General features: G+C 37.6%; 1 protein-coding gene across 1 annotated transcript; it reads right to left on the reverse strand.

Annotated features, from left to right (window-relative positions):
• Nucleotides 1-403: 403 nt before the first annotated feature.
• Nucleotides 404-14,680, reverse strand: PRIMPOL (primase and DNA directed polymerase; the record flags this gene model as incomplete). Its single annotated transcript, XM_082482138.1, has 12 exons — nt 404-710; nt 1,710-1,756; nt 1,840-1,922; nt 3,023-3,131; nt 3,218-3,304; nt 3,692-3,789; nt 4,671-4,833; nt 6,506-6,787; nt 10,559-10,706; nt 12,211-12,352; nt 13,329-13,420; nt 14,501-14,680. The coding sequence occupies 12 exons, from the start codon at nt 14,678-14,680 to the stop codon at nt 405-407; spliced, it is 1,737 nt and encodes a 578-aa protein (XP_082338264.1). The 3' UTR covers nt 404.
• Nucleotides 14,681-17,734: the final 3,054 nt, after the last annotated feature.

Here is a 17,734-nt window from a genome sequence, read left to right on the forward strand (position 1 = left end):
TGAACTATTGCTAGACAAATCTTTTTATTAACTTTGTATTTGAAATAAAGAATTTCCTCCCATTTCTGGAAGTCAATAAATCTATTTTACTTGGCTTATCAGTAAAACTTGGACATACAGGTAACAAAACAGAAACTGTACAGCACCAAGTATGAAAAGTGCTAGACGTGGAGCAGCATTCATGACAAGTACTCTTCAGCCCCTATGTCATGTTCCACGATCTCCTCACGCTTGTTGAAGATCATCCAGTTGTGAGGATGCTTGTTACTCAGCTCTTTGTCTTACAGCTCTGGGAGAGCATTTCTGAACTATGTGGTGGTACCTTTCGCAGAAGGCGTGCAATACGCACCTTGGCTTAAAGCATGTTTCGGTGCTAGCGGTGTGTTTGCTAGCCAAGTCTGTGGTCAGCTGCTGCCTTTAGTGCAAGCGTCCTGTCTCCCTAAGGCTTGCAAAAGAACTTCATCAGGAATTTCTTCTGTGGAATAATTCAAACTATCACTTGCGGCTTCAGCTAGTTCAACGTCATCAGTAGCGTCTAGGAAACAGGCATCATCGCTTGCATTGTCCCACTCACTGTCTGACAGGAGGAAGTCTTGAGACAAGGTTTTTCCTAGAGATACTGAGCTTTCTGACAAGTCTAATGCACTAGAACGTGGTTTTGCCTTTTCTTCCGTGTTCCCCCTTTCATCCATCAGCGTGTACTCTTCTTCCTTTTAGAAACAAGAATACTATTTATTCCATATGAAAGTGATCTTCATACCTTTAAACTGCTCTGATCTCAAAGTTTGAAACTTGTATTGTGGCATATAATGGATACTATAGAAAGGTGGCCAACAAGCCACCTTACCCTGGGAAAGCCTGTTTTAATAGCATAGAAACTTGCTGTTTTTCTAGCAAACTACAAGTAGTCTGTTGGCTACAGCTTCTTAAAATAATACAAGACTAAAACTAATTTTAATGTCTGTGTAAAGATACTGTCAGGATCTGAAAATGCATTTAAATTGCACTTTCTATGAAATAAGCAGATCATCAATAGTTATTAGTGTTAAGTAGAGTTTCATGTGCTGTTCTGTAGTATGACATTTAAATGTGTAAATTTAAAAAGTTGCAAAGACGCCAACCTTTATTGCCTACTCAGTGGAAGAAACCTATTATGTTCAGGGCTTAGAGTCTAGGTGCTCTGTCAGGTTGGCTTAAATGTTCTACCCGTGTGAGTAAATGTAACTGCTTTAATACACTAAAATGCAGTTAAGTGAACTTCAAATGTGAAGGTCACTGCCTTAGACGTGGCCCTGACTCCAGTGTTGCAGGATCACTCCTATTTTAGCTGCCCCAGCACAAAGTCAACCATGTGCAGCAGAGCCTAACGTGGGCAGCGTTTCCATCCTGCACCAGCAGTGGTGGTGTTGTTTATGCACTGGGAACTGCTGCTCAGACCACAGCGGAAGTCTTTAGTCCCCGGTGAAGTTAAGCTATTCCGGTAACTCAGCTTTAGCTGCGCTGACCATTTTTGTGCTAGATCTGCTGCTGGAGAACTTAAAAATGACACTATGGAGCTGCCACCCCAACACAGCTGCTCCGGGGAGCTCTTCTATCCCAGTGTAACTCCCATACGGAGCTCGACAGACTCTGTTAGCGGGGATTTGTAGGCACTTCAGAGACAGCTTTACTCACAGGAACTTCAGTATAGCGGTAGGACAAAAACATACCTCGTTGAAAAGAAAAGGGAGACATATCCGAGGTGGTAATGGAAAACCTAAATCAAATAGATGGCATTAAGTAAAGTTAACATTTCCAAAAGTATGAAGCTTAATTGCTTTGAAATCGCAGAATACATACTTTGTGATTTGAAATTTTTTTCTCTGCAGACTGGATCGTGACACTTTTGATACCAGACTTCCTTCTTTAGATCTACCAGAATCCTAAGAATGAAACAATTTAGTGTTTAAAATCTACCTAAATGAAGTGAATGCATGCAGTATGAAACCCTGACCCTAAATGAACAGGTTTTGTTTGTCCCCATCTATGGATATTGCTTTCACACTCTGACATACTTATTACATACTTTCAATAAAACTTCAGATTTCTTAAGTTAAAAACATATTTATTTTAAGACTTAAGACTAACAGTAAAAAATGATATTTAGTTAACTTCATTAAGCTTGGAAGCAAAAGTCATTAAAGGGAGATTACAATATGGGACATAACTGTAAGATAAGATTTTGGTGCTGCTGCTGTTACAGATAATTTCATGATAAAAGGCAGATAAAATCACTATTTCCTGTCAACTGATCAGACAACCCAGCTTTTCCAGCTGTGCTTGGGAAACACCACGTTCATCAAACCTAGTGGCTGTGGGGTTTTTTTATATATATATCTTTCTCAAAACCACATTTCTTACCTTTCAGTTATTTTAAATGTTATATAGAATTATTTTTAAGTTAAGACATTTCTACTGACGATATACTGCAATTCTAGTGTCCTGACTTTTCAACGCTTATTTTGCTAAAACTATAAGAAATCCGAGTCAAAACACAGGCAAAACTCATCTTGACTGAAGTGGTGGCAGGAGTTACCTTTGTCATTTTAATAACATAAGAATGTAATTTAAGATGCGCTGTAAATGAATTTAAGAGTGGTCTGTTTTCTTTACCTTCGGATTGCTCAGCTGCCCGGCATAGAAACACTGAAACACAGTACCATGTAAGAGCTTTAACATACTCGGACTTGTATGTCAGCACCTTTAGGCGGATATTTTAAATAGCATGAAGATGACTTCATAGAAATATTAGAAATACAAGTTCACATATCACAAAGTAAATTTAGGGGGGGAAAGGTTGTGTTTTGATTTTTTTCTTTTTTTTTTTTTTAAAAAAAGTGCTGCATCCCCACAGAGCAAGAGAGCAGAAATTTTCTAACAGGTACTGATTTTAACCCTAAGAGTTTTTCAGCATTTTTATAGAATAACAGTTGAGCAGGAAAATAGATAAAGCTGTTTTAAAGTGAATAGTTAAAGAGCATACATTATGTTGTTACTTTTGTGAGCTCTTCCAATATTTTCACACCAACGGTAACCAGAAATATCATATACAAGTATTTCTTCCAGAGAGAAATAATTCCATTGTCGGATCCCTGGGGGGAGGAAAAAAAAAAATTAATTCACTCCTTACCAATGAGTTTTCCACAGGAGTATTTTTAAATAGTACAGTGGTCTTTACCTCCTTGCACCCCATCTTTATTAACCAAAGAACGAACAAAATTATCAATTTCTGGATATGGTGAATCCTGATAACCTTCCATGGGATCTGGTAAAACAAAGATACATGCTGTTACTCGTTTTGTCGTTGTAATGGGTAATTGCTACACAGTACATAGACCACCGACACAAAATGTATATGTGAATCACACCAAATCCTTCAATAAAACCAGGGGTAACCCCAGTGTCGGCCTTCAAACTGTTCCCACACCCTCCCCCCTCAGGTGTGGAGAGCAGTGGGACTCAGCAGGACAGCCACGGGAGCAGGAGGGGTGGGTAAACGGTGTTCGGAGCATCCTTCAGCACAGCCGTACCGCTGCCTCCAGCGGGGAGCCAGCAGAGCAAAAGCTCTCCTAGAGGTTATCCCGCGTGGAAATCACGGCACAGCAAATTTAAGAGTAGTTTTTTTCTATACAGTAGCAAAGGCTTGAGGTACCTCTACTGCTTCTGGTAGTTTTACTGTTCAAAAAAGCAGACATTCTTCTCTCCTCCTCTGCAAACCCAGACGACAGAACTTTTGTGTCATCCCTCGCTCTGAAGAGAGAACCCAAAATAAAAGGTGTGATTCTTGCAGCACAACGCGGTACAGTATAAGGTGCTGTGACATAACCCAGTGCGGCAGACCAGAACGCAGCCCCTGCTGACCTCAGCCAGCCGGTTATCCTGAGGCCACCTCCCGCTTCCCCGCAGCACTCCTCATTTTGCCGGTGTCCCCTGACTAACACCAGCAGAGGGCAGAGCTTCCTCCTCCAGAACAGCAACGTTTGCCTCCGGGCAAAAACCCCAAGACCCAGACACTGAAAGACCGCTGCCCGCACTCTTACAGCAGTAAGAGTGTATATATTTATGCATATATACCCTGTCCTGTGAAAGGTTTCGATTTGTTTTCCTCTCTGTACAATGAACAGCTTTTCCTTGCCGTATTGCTAGCGGGAAGCCAGATGATCACAGAAGACTCGATTCAACACTGCAGAATTTCTCATGCGTATTGATGACAGAGCCGATACACATGATCTGAACACACTACACGATTTATGCTACGGGGTGACTGGCAGCAGTTCAGGACCACGAACACGTCAGGATATAAAAACTGAAGTCAAAACAAGTATATGGGTTTTTAATAAAAATATTATACATAATATACAGAGGGATGTACCGTTTTAACCTTCTTTCTGCTGCAGTAATGATTAGGATCATCTTAAGATACAGTCAGTGCAGGGTAAGATATATCAGAAGTTTAGATTAGATACAAAAAACTTCATTATTGTATGTACCAGTATCCAACCTAAGGAGGTATCTACCAAATGGTATACAAATCTGGACAAAAATCCTTTTACTTGTAACTGCTGCAGGAGAAAAATCACTAAAATACTTATTTAAAAACATTTTCAAATCCATCAGAATTAAACAATTACCCGATGTTGCAGATCAAGGAGGAAAGAAAATATGCTTCTTCCAAGGAAACATTCTCTTCACAGGGAGGGACAAACTTATTATCCTCTGCTATCGTCAGAATCACATTTTTTCCTGCTTTTGATGACTTATACATCCGGAAATTTCTATTCTTTGTGTAAACTCCTACAGGAAAACAAGTATTTCTTAACATAACAATGCTGGCTACGATTTAAGATACTTAGTACTTGTAAATTAAACAATTTTCCTTAGACCCAGCTAGGGGTCTGAGGAACGGACAGAAACCCTTACTGACTTCAGCTGACTTCCCATCGAAGAAATACAGCAAAGTAAGACCACGCACACATGTGCTTTTTTATGTTATAGAATTAAGACAAACGCTCAACTCCTCTGCATAGGCATTTTAATCATTCTGCCACTAGCATTGCTAAAAGCTTCCCTTCAGTATAAGAAATCGGTGCTTTCACAGAAACTCTGTGAAATACAACTGAGCATAAAAGGCTGCACAATTATTTTAACCCGAAAGGACTTCAGATTCATCACACTTTCTATTTTCTGTGGACCATACACCACTTGTCTGAAGCACGTATCAGGAAAATTTAATTCCAATCTCAAAAACAAACAACAAAAAAAATTAACAGGTATCTTTAACATTGCCTAATCTAATAACCCATTGAGGAGGTGGGTGCTTTATTTGTGGGTTGCATTTAATCTTCATGAAGATAAAAGAACTTAAGGAACTTGTACAACGGGAATGTCACATAGCTTTCTATCACTGCAGCCTCGTGATGTAATTCACTATTCCAGCTATTTTGCTTTTAGCTTTCCAGTTTTGAGGTAATGTACATAATAGAAATATTGAGGATGGTAGACTTTGGGGCAGTAACATCCAATTCTTAAAGGGCGATGCAGTAAATACTTCAGTTTTTATTTCTGTTCACAAATAAGTTTGAAGGAAGTCTGAACAGTAGGTGCAAAGTAATCTTTCGGAATCAGTGATGGAGAAGTCTACTGTAGGGCCAACTTGGGGATCACGTTTCAACAAGGCAGAGATACTGAAGAGGCCAGCAATAAAAGTGATCCTGAATTCCATGAGAATAATTTGAAGGAATGGGGGTTCTTCAGAGAAGTCAGAGAAAAAACAAGATGAAGTCCTCAAGTACACACGGCACTGCTGTACAAAAGCACGCTAAGCTATTTTCATTTCACTGAGACAGGGCAAAAAGCAGAGACACCGGCTATGGGGATGGAGGAGGGTGAAACTTTCAAACTTTGGTTTGGCTATGGGTGTTGTGCTCCTGGAGGTTTTAATACCACGAATGGGCTGAGGCCAGCTGGGGTGTGAAGTGCCCAACCCAAAATTTCTATTCTTCGGTCACTGAAGCCTAACAACTGCCATTCCAAACAGGGGAAGAAGGCTCAATTCACAGGCCTAGAACAATACAGGGCACACCTGTAACACTTGTTCCATAATTAAGCAGCTTCTAATTCAACTGAAATGACAAGAAAGCAATATATGCTATCCTTTTTTAATCCAAATAGGAGCACTAAGTCCTTAGGAACAAAATTAGAGTCTTGTGTTGCAAGAGTTTCTTCAAACTTCAGAACAAAATAATTAAATGTAGTAATACAGACCATGGACCAAGAATCTAGGGCTCCTTTAAAGTACAGCTTTTATGCTCACAGTTTCAGCATGTACTGTATTTGGTTTAAATTCTGACCGTAGGGACAACAATAAGAACACTGTTGTTCATACTGTCTGTAATCAACGATTAGGAGCATCTCATTTAACATTTGTTGCATCCCAAAGAGGTTTAAAAGCACTTCTTATACTTACCTAGGTCCACAAAAAGTTGCTTGTCTCCTTCTTTATCATTTACTATTAGAAAGGAAAAATCCAAATTTTCTCCCTGGTGTGATATTTCCATATCCTTTGTCTCAGGAGAAATGTCTGGCCAGCCTTTGGAAGCATCTTCAACAGCCGTGAGAGAACCATCTAACCCAACCCCTTCTGCAGAACACTGGAAACCATGTCCTGCTCCTTTCTCTACAATCACAACAGCAGCTTTGCTCTCCATTAGCCTTACGGCAGGCTGCAAAATAGTTCTCACAAAGTTACCTTAAAAACAAACAAACAACACCCCCCCCAAGCAGATAATATCATTTATGAGTCAAGAAAGAACTTAATAGTTCCTGTGCAAACATTTTTCAAAACAGCCAAGACAGAACTGGTTGAGTTTGGGTTTTTTTTTCGCCTCATCCTGGATTTTTTAAAAAATCTTTTTGACCAGCCCAGTGCACAAAATGGTTCTGGTTACTAACTAAGAAACCCATGCTTGGCAAGAATTTTTGCTAAATATTTAAAAAAAAAACCCAAACACCACAAGAAAATAAACAGTTGTGCATATATTAATTGTATAGTACAGTCACAATTTTGCCCTTTGCAATTTTACTACTACTACTTGCCCTTTGCAATTTTCTCTGAGAACAGAGAGAACTGAGAAGCAAGTTGGCTTAGACAACTAAACAAAACTGAAATGCATAGGCTGTTACTACAATTTCCCAAACTAAATTCAAAGTCCCAGATAAAAGTGCAAAATTGAAATAAATGTCTTTTGTATATTTCAAAAGAATTTCTCCTACCCATCACACCTTTAGCGTTGCAGTTATGAAAGCCTCTGACAGACAAGATCTCAAGCTGCTTGGAGCACAAATGATCTTGACTTAACGATTAACGAGGAAGACTTTTGCACTGAAATTTCTGTGAACCTGAAATTTTGCACTAGAATGTCAGAAACTTACTGAACAAGTTCAGTTTGGGTCTTCATGGTATCTTAGCAGGAACATTTCTGCATATGAACTAGGCTGTTAATAGTAAGACTTATTCAAATGCTTAATGTAAGACCATTTTGTTAATGACAGTGATATCAAAAAATAAGTAGCCAAGGTCCTTTATAAAACCAAGTTTGATTTAATATTTCAAGTACCATTTAGTGAAACTCTTCAATACATGAATAAAGCCTTTATACAGCTTTGCTATTACACAGCTTACTTTTTTTATCCAATCATAGGTAGTTTTTAATCATCAAATGTTTTTGGAGTCTGCAAAAAAATAACCTGAATGTTTTTGCAGTCGTTAATGACAGCACGCGATGACGTTAACAAGCTCAGATTTAGGATTTCGAAGAGCTTGTGATTGTTCCTCTCACTACTGCTTTCCCTAATTTCACTTTCAGAACAATAAAAAGGATCTACTTGCAGCTTCACAGTGTATTAACTGATGTAACAGTTTGACCAGGGCTTAGCGGAACAACAAATTACATTTACAAAAGTATTTTGTAATGACTTTTCAAACTCCCGGTATTGTAATCCAACTCCCACTATACTCCAGGCTCTGCTAGATGCTAACCAAAGACAGACAGACAGATGAAAACCACAGCCAAATTACTTGCAGGGAGAAAGAAGAGAGTAAGTACAGATGTGGAAGAAGAACTATGAAGTGGAAGGACTACTGGCAAGGAGGATTCTGCAGTTCTTGGTTGAAGCTTCAATGCGGAACCTGAAAGAACGTGAACTATAGGGCCTCCTGGGCTACATGTCAGCAGAACGGCTCAGCATATCAAGCTTTAATTCATTACAGGACTCCCGAGGCACACAAATGATTCATAGCCATAGACAGCATTTTAACCGTGTGTGTTCAGATATGCATACAGAATTTCTTCGGATTATAACAACAGTTACTTGGATCTTCAGGGAGAAAACGTACCTATTTCATAATTGAAGTTTATTTCAATCATCATAAAAGTTAAAGTATCTTTAAAAGTCCTGGGTGACCACTTCCTTATTTTTGTGTGTGTAATTAAGTAACAATCACTCTGGTATCAGAATAGCAAGGTGTGAGTAAAAGATTATTTTGGGAGTTAGTTCTTGATCATCCACACACACCTTTGTGTTCTCTCTTCCCGTTTCTTCTAACTGGTCACATGTGGGAACTGAACCCTGTATTTCACACTTTTGATCCTTGACTGTATTTCTTATTTTTATAATTGGGATTTGTCAACTGTGTGGATCAATGTAAATATATTGATCTCCACACCTTTCCTTGTGCACCTACAAGACCTCCTGCACTGTCTTACATGAGCTAGGAAATCAGTCCCTGTATTTTAATTCTAATTAGTAACTAATTCCAAATATTATATACTAAATGTTTTTAATCATATTTCATTTTAAGCCCATCCACCTTGTGTGACTTGACTCCTGACATAAAATGCTTATGAAACAATGATATCCAAGTTATGATAGTTCATATTCTAGTTTATCCCACATAAGTACCACTAACTCATTTAAAAGTAATTTTTATTAGACAGAACACAATGATGAATTTTAAAAAAAAAAGACAACACTTGGATGTGTCTGAAAAATATGTTAATGCTTTTAAGTTTAATATCAGACAAAATCCATAAAATTACTTTATGAAGTTATCTGCATTTTTAGTTATTTACTACTGCAGAGTATTTTGCACAAACTACAAAGCTAATATGTTTTAAACCAGGTTTGTCAAGTAGGTTACTAAAATGCATTAATAAAACATCTAGGGTATAGTATTATTGATAACATGCATGAATTTAACACTAACATTTACATATCCCAATTACAAAAAAAAAAAAAATAATCAATTTTTACTGCAACTTCAACATCTTGTTGAAAAGGCAAAGACAGAAGATGAATACACAATCTCTAAATATATTTTAAGCCTGACAGTAAACATGTCAAATTCACATCAGGGTGGAGACGCAGAACACTTAACTAATGGACTAGAATAAACAGTTCAAGCTCCTACTGAAAGAACTGACTAATGTAATTTAGTTATCAAGATCACAGGCTAAAATCGCTGTCATGCCAAGTTATTTATCATCCATGTATTACTTAAGAGTTTTATGGTGGCAGAGGAGTTAAAGACCATAATTTTGAACTAAAAATTGCAGTAATCCCATTTAAGTCTTTGGGGTTTGGAGCTGTTACCAGGATGTCACGTAAGAAGTAACTGCTCTGTGTCACACTTGGGGCTGGCAGAGAATATTATAAGCATTTGCTTATAACTTTGACAATCTGCTTAGCTTGCCATGACAGCTACTCCTCAAGAGGTTTAGAGACACAGATTCCACTGCTCCTAAGAATGAGAAATAGGTTTTTTAATGTTAAAAAAAGCTAAAAAAAAAATGGTTCTGAGAAATCCTATGGCCTCTTTGTGTTGGAGTAAGGATATGAATTTTGGCTTGAAGTGATGCTTAGGTCATGGACCACGTGCATTTATTAAAAATATTTTGGGGGAAAACATTTTTTACACACATGCAGACCTACAAGATCCAGCCTCTCCTTACAGTTTGCTCTACTCCAGCTGTTCACGCTGACAAGACCTTTCATAGACGATTCCTCAGAGCAACACAAACCACATGTCTACCCTACACAACTTTGATCCAAGAGTACATGTGTACTGCCCATGAAATAACTAGACCAACATAACTAGAGCCAACAATCCTAGTTTCAATTGTTAAGATTAACCTGTAAATTAAGGAGTCCTAGTCATACTGTAAAACAGTTTTCAAGCCAAAAGCCAGACTCACCAGTAGTTTCATATACAAAACATACAGGCACAAAAAAAATTACATTTTTGCAAACACAAATGCTAATGATAGAAAAAGGAAATGGAAGATGAGTTGAGAAATAATAAGGATTAACAAAATAGAAACAGATAGTAACTTCTGCTGGGAATACATATTTGTTTCCACATATAATTCCATTAAAATAAATATTCAAATGTGAGATGGCATTGTACAAAGTCAAACCCACACCTTTTATTTCTAGGTGTAAGAGAAAATAACACACTTACCAACATGATTGTTATCCTTAAATACAGTTTTTTGGGGTAGAAATATTAAGTGTCGACTAAATTTTTCATCAGTACTGGAATCTAAATTCAAGACATCTTTGGCCGAACAATTTACATCATAAACTTCTTTTAATTTTTGGCTGACAAGCTGAAATTATAAATATTAATTAGGCTATTTTCTCTAGCATTTTCAATGGCAGTATCTATAAAACCTAACACAAATGCAGATTCTACACCTTTTTTCAATTTTTTCCTCATTTCGAGCATATGATTAATTGTAATTCAAACTAATTCATAACATAGCAAATTTTAACCATATTTGACATAGACTGTATTTCCTGAAATAAGCAAGTCACTGAACATGCTAACAGTGATAAGATGAGCAGATTTTTATTTTTTCAGGTCAAGTCTAATTTAGTGGCTTTATCTTCTGTTTTCTTTCCGCCACAGAGCAGTTCACACCCACAGTGACAATGTTTGTAATGCAGGCTTACCTAGAATGGAAGATACACGCTATCATGATGGAAAGGGTTGGTATGCTTATTCACTGTTATGATTTAGCTAATTCATTGGTATGACACAATGAACACTTAACTAGGTGGAAAACATAAGATATCTGGCTCTACAATAGCTCTAAAACCTGTCCATAAGCTAAGCTTGTTATTACTCATGTTTAAGACTGGGACTCAACAGAAGGAACAGAACAGAAGAGTCCAGAAGCTTGGGATTTTAGCATCTTGGATCCCCCACCCAGCAAATCCAAAGTTCTCTTCTTAACCTGAGGCATCTCTAGATTTCAGAATTGATCTGTAATGGTGTAAACCCCTCTAGATTCCATATCAATGAAGAGCTCTTTACGAAGGAATAACCTCAATAATTTTTTTCTTTCTTTCCTTTCTAGCTAGGGCCATGTGAGCATCAGAAGTCTCACACAGAAATGGCCACTCACAAACAGATTTGATTGGAACAGAAGATAGCCTTCTAAAAACCTCCTTTATTGTCCACCTCTGACATACTGAATTTGCACTGGAGCTCATTTTCCAATGAACTTGCAATAAAATGGAAATTTGCACTATTTAAGGAAATCGATAATTAGCAAAGATATTTAACTTTAGGTACCAAATAGATGGTCACCTGATGTTGTCTACGCCATTACCAAACTTAACTATAATGAACTGTCACCTGAAGACACCTAAAATCAGGAAGGCTTTATCTAAGCCTTGATATATGACTGCACCAGCTGGCAAAGGAAATGAACTGAGGAATATCTGAAAGGAACTTTTATTGATGCTACTCTGAAGAATACCCAAACACTCCTTCAGTTTTACAGCTTCAAAGTGGCAGAGCACATAAAGCAATCTGCAAAAGCAAACCTACCACATCAGCAAACCTACAGTGAATACAAGCATTCCAACAACCATCATTCTCTATCTTTTCCTTTCACTTTCACATTCTCTATTTTTCCTTTCACTTTGCTTTAATCAAAACAGCACTTTTTACTTTATTAAAAATAATCACTATGTCTACAATTCTTTTTCATTTTACTACAGAATAATCAAGATGAAGTGGTAAATGCTTTGGTTTCACATTAAATCAACAACAAATTCATATTAATCTACATGTAGATGAATATGTTAATTAATCCAGTTTACCTCAATTAACTTCGCGACCATACTCTTGCCATCTGCACCAGGATTTGCTGGTTTGTAGAACTCCAAATCAAAATAAAGTTTGCAAGCATCTTTTTCAGGAATTACTTCATAGCAATGCATAAGACTTGTTTTATAACCTTTGCTAAAGGAAAACAAAACCAAATCACAACCTCTCATGATAAACATTATACATACTGATCAGTTGCAAACAAGGATCCCACAAGTCACATATTCTTTTATTTTTCAATCAATGACCCTTATTAAAAAAAGTAGCAGCCCTATAATGCTTTGAAAAATTTGTAACTAACTTCATCAAATATCAACAAAGATAATCTGTCTGGCCTAGAATTTGTTTCTGAAGTATTCTCCTCCTCATCCCCCCCCAAGTCTTACAATACATACTGTCAACAGAAATGCTGTTGAGAATTTAAGAAATAATGGAAACTACAGTAAAAAACTTAGTAAGTTATCACTGACACATCCTAAGCACTAAAAATGAAGTTACATAGACTTTTTTCCAACTACATTAAAAATTAATCTCATTTTCAATTTGAGAGAAAAAAATCAGGCTTACTTTTCATATAAAAATTTACTCTTAGATTTCTTTTATTTCATAACCAAATGTTTTATTGTAAAACAAAAAAAGTTCAGTGCATGATCAAATTGTCAATACTTGAAACTACGTCATGCAAATACAAAACCATAAACTGGTAACCAGACGTTTATATTACTGCTCATGTAAAATGGATATATGACTATTCGTAGAAATAGGTTTGTGTCACCTGTTTATGATGCCCTGAGGAAAGCCGACAGCAAAAGCAAATCTACTGCTATTACATTTAAGTTCAGTAGACGTGGTCCTAAATTCACAGGAAATAATGGCAATCTGCAACTCACAATAAAGTTGAAACTCAATATAGAGTAGATTGGTTTGTCCTTATGAAGATTTTCCCCATGGCCGAAATCAAACCTCAGCCACCCATTACAGTTCTGTGCCAGTCAGAGCAGCAGATGGCTACTGGGGATAGCTATCCAGTAATAGCTATTAGTAGCTAGTAAGTATATCCGGTATACTACTATCTTATAGTAACATACAGGGTGCCTTTTCAAATACTCACGTGTAATAAAACCAAAGCTCTTTATATGTTGTCACAAGGTAAAACCTTCGTCCACTTTGTGTGCTCTTTTCCAAGGCAAATACATGAACATCCTTTTAAAATAAAAACATTGAAGTTTTTTGTATTCAAAGAACCAGTTAAAAACTTTGGAAGTTCCTATCTGACATTAATTTCTTTGGTGAAAGGTTAGCAAATACTACAAAACTTTAAGTAGATTACTTATCCTTTTTCAAGCTAAATAATGTCTGTTTTTAATTAACAACATAATTCTGATTTCAGTTACATGAGTAAAAATTTGAAGCTTTTCTTTGCTTTGCATTAATGTAAACTCTGTTTTCTCTGTAAAGTCTTTTTAGTTTTTGATCAGTGGCAAGCGCATCTAACAGGAGGACAAACGATGTCCTGAAAGGAACAGCCTCATTGCAGCCTCATTGACAAGATGGCAGCATATGGCTTTATAATAAATATTCTTTAGACTTTATATTATTTAAGTCCAAACATGGAAATCTGAAAAGAAAACAAAAAAAACCCTACTGCCAAATCAGTGAGAGTGAATTTTGGAAAAAAGACTGTCAAGATTACTTAAACATCTAAAACAGCAAAGAGAAAACCCAGCTACTTTCTTTAAAAGCAACAATCAATTTGAAAAGTATTAAACTGAAAACAGAAGATACATTTTGCACATTTATTTGGCTCATCACTTCTTGTCATCTGAGCTTGCTACTCTGATGCCATTGGAGAGCTGTATTGTTTTTATTTTGTCTCTGCCTCCTGGTTAGCTCTTTTTCTTCCTCAGTTTTTCCCTCCTCTTCCTTCCCCACTCAACTCTCAATACCTTCCCATTCTCCTGCCAACCCTGACAGCTTGCTCATCTTCAGAAGGAACAAACCTATCCCTACAATGTTACCAAAAAGCACTTTTACTATTAGAGGTTAACACCACATAACAATTTGTACGTTAGAACTAGTACTTCTTAGAGCTACCTCCAGTGTAGCATGATCTCCTACAAAGAGAAAAACAACCCTTGCTGTTTCAGGATTGGCGGGAATTAAGAAAAAAGAAAAAAAAAAAAAACACCTTGCAATCTGATAAAGACTTTACTGTCAACCAAGTTTTTAAGTTAAGTTCAACCTTGAAAGTACCTAGAGACATTCACCTAACAAATAATTTACCTCTTTGCAGGTTTTTACATAATTGAAAGCTTCAGCCTGACGACAAAATATTTTCCAAACAGAGGATGGCAGAAAGGGTTTGGACAGTGTTGGTCTATAAACTGGAGGAAGAGGGTTTCTTTCATAGTGAGATGCTCGTTCTTCCACTTTCTTCAGTCTTTCTTCCCATTTTCTCTTCATTTGTCCTGAAGCAATTACAAATAGTCAAATCGGTATCAATTTCTGTTTGTTTCTCACTTTTAAAATACCCTGTACCCATCACTACTTTTGGTTCTGGTTTTGTTTAGCATACTTTATTTATTAACTGAAAGTAGCCAATAGTCCAAATCAACACCCAACCTTGCTTTGATACTAATTTTAACATTAATTGTTTCCACACAGTTTTGGAAGTAAAAGATTTTCATATTAATACCATCAAAGGTAAACACAACAAAATAGGCACAGTAAGAGAAGGCCTATGAAGTTTCATTTTTGTTTACAGAATGGCATTACATTCCTCCTCAAAAAGTATGCAAACTGTGTTAATTAGCCACACAACAATAGTAAGGAGTGAAAAAATACTATTATTTCTGCTTTACATTTGGAGAGACAAATGAGATAATTAATTTGTATGGGTAGTAAGATTCCAGTGACTCTAGCTCTGAGGTCTGTATCGCAAAGTAAAAGAACTGAAATCCAAAATGAGGGCTCCATTCTCCCCTGCTGACCTTTGCTATTGATCAGTAATACTTTCACCTGCTTTAAAATCTCATGTACTTTCTTGCAAACTTAAGATAGCAACCTTATCTCTTTTCAAGAAATAGCACATGATGCAGTAATGCTTGCTATCTTGCAACCTTTAAACTTCTAGTCACATAAAGTAACCCAAATGCTACAAAGCAACATAGTAAAGCATAAACACACATTAACATATGCATAATTATTTATAAGTTTAATTAACTTCTTTTTTTCTGGGAAAATTCATTGCCTCTCTGAACACCTGCAAATCGGTAAAGAACATTGCTAAGAAATTGTGAAACAGATGAAGTGCAAGAAGTAAAAAAAAAAAAAAAAAAAAAGAAGGTGCATCTTTTTGTTCTGTCCCGGTATAACCACTTACCAACCCTCGTTTCTAAAAACAACCTCCCAGTTACAATGAAAGATAAAAAAGAAACTGACTATACTCCAAAGTATTCAAACCTTTAACAAGCTGGATCCACATGGTGAGCTGAAGTATTTAAATATTCTTGTGGGCCCCAAAGCCCAGATTTTAAATCCTCTGAATCCCCCTCCAAGTTTTCCACATTAAAGGTTCCTGGACATCTACATTTCTGCACATGGTACGTCAAAGCCTGTCCGTGTTTTGATAGTTTAGTGCCTATGTCAAGTCTAAATAACGGAGTGTTTTTTCCTCTTACAGGGGTCAGACATATTATCTCTCTGACCTTGACAGTCTCCTAACCTGTGAATTTCCTCCGCTCCCTTTTCTTGTAATTCTCTTCTTCGAGAATGAAAAACACAATTACAGACAGCAACCAGCATTTCTCAGAACTGCTAGCAGAACTCTCAGTTTCATTTTGATGCTGTTGCCTCTGTTGTAAATTAATCAGGTGCAAAAGACATTCCCCACATCAGCACTTTCCCACAAGGTGACCATTAAAAAGAAGAATTCTCTACTCATTTTAAACTTCCTAGGTAGATCAGGACATATTTTTGCAGAAACACGGCTGGGAGGATATCTGAACCTAGCTAAAGGCTGATGACCCTTACTTTAAACTGAGATCTGTCACTGTTCTTGCAGTCCAAACACTCGGACTCTCAGCAGCCCAATGCGTTAGGTCTTTTCAAGGTAACTTCAGTTCCTGTATCAACTATACCTAACACAACACACCTATTTAGAGCACGTACAATTTACACATACAGACGAGGTGTAACTACATACTAGCCTTCTGAGTTCACTGGGAAATTCCCACTTCGTTGTCCTCTCTTCTGTCCCACCAGAAGTAAGGGGAGTAATTATTTTTATTTTACTTGCCAGAAAGGAATTTTGTCACCACCATGTTTAGACATCAGTGTTTTTGACTCAGCAGGATGATCGCATGAAGACCCTGGAAAAAATGTATCTCCTGGGAGATGACTTAAAGAACTTGCTATTTTATTCCCCGCCTGTTTCTTTTTTAGCAATAAGGATAGCGGACATCTTGTATATTTATACCTTAGATGGCTGTTGGTTGGTGGGTTTTTTTAAACAAATGAACTCATCATTTCAGAAAGAGCAACTTTCTCCCTTGTGCTACAGGAGAAAGACAAACACAAATGCATAATTTCATCATACATGTCCCTACATTTTTGTTAAAAAGAAAAAGCATAGTCAAATATCTGTAACGATTATGGTTGAAGCACACTATCCACACCTGCTGAGAAACGAAGCTTAAGACATGCAAATCAACCACTGCTCAAATTAATGTGATTACATTGGTTTCCTGGCCAGTGTGTATCATGCAACATAGCTCTACAGCAGAATTCATGCTCCTCAAACCAATAAGTCCATGAGATTTCCTCCCTCGATTATCCCTGAATCTCTACTGAATAAGCCTTAGAAGAACTCGTTAAATAACTTTCTCCCTAGTGCTAACTTTCTTCATGTTAGTGAAAATCAGCTTAGCAATGTGTGATTGCAGCCCAGAAGGCCAACTGTATCCTGGGCTGCATCAGCAGAAGTGTGGCCAGCAGGTCAAAGGAGGTGATTCTGGGCTGGAGCACCTGTCCTTTGAGGAGAGGCTGAGAGAGTTGGGACTGTTCAGCCTGGAGAAGAGAAGGCTCCGGGGAGATCTTATTGCGGCCTTCCAGTACCTAAAGGGGGCCTACAGGAGAGCTGGGGAAGGACTTTTTACTAGGGCATGTAGCGATAGGACGCGGGGGAATGGCTTTAAACCAGAAGAGGGCAGGTTCAGACTGAACATTAGGAAGAAGTTTTTCACTTTGAGGGTGGTGTGGCACTGGCACAGGTTGCCCAGAGAGGCTGTTGAGGCCCCATCCCTGGAGGTGTTCAAGGCCAGGCTGGAGGTGGCCTTGGGCAACCTGGTCTGGTGGGAGGTGTCCCTGCCTATGGCAGGGGGGTTGGAACTCAGTGATCTTCAAGGTCCCTTCCAGCCTAAACCATTCTATCATTCTATGATTAGTTATCCTTATGTCGAGCTGAACTGTGGCATACTGGCAAACAGTACTCATCTTATGTCAACAAAAACAAGGAGC

This window comes from Vanellus vanellus (assembly GCF_965231255.1).
Source record: "Vanellus vanellus genome assembly, chromosome: 4".
Taxonomy (NCBI): domain Eukaryota; kingdom Metazoa; phylum Chordata; class Aves; order Charadriiformes; family Charadriidae; genus Vanellus; species Vanellus vanellus.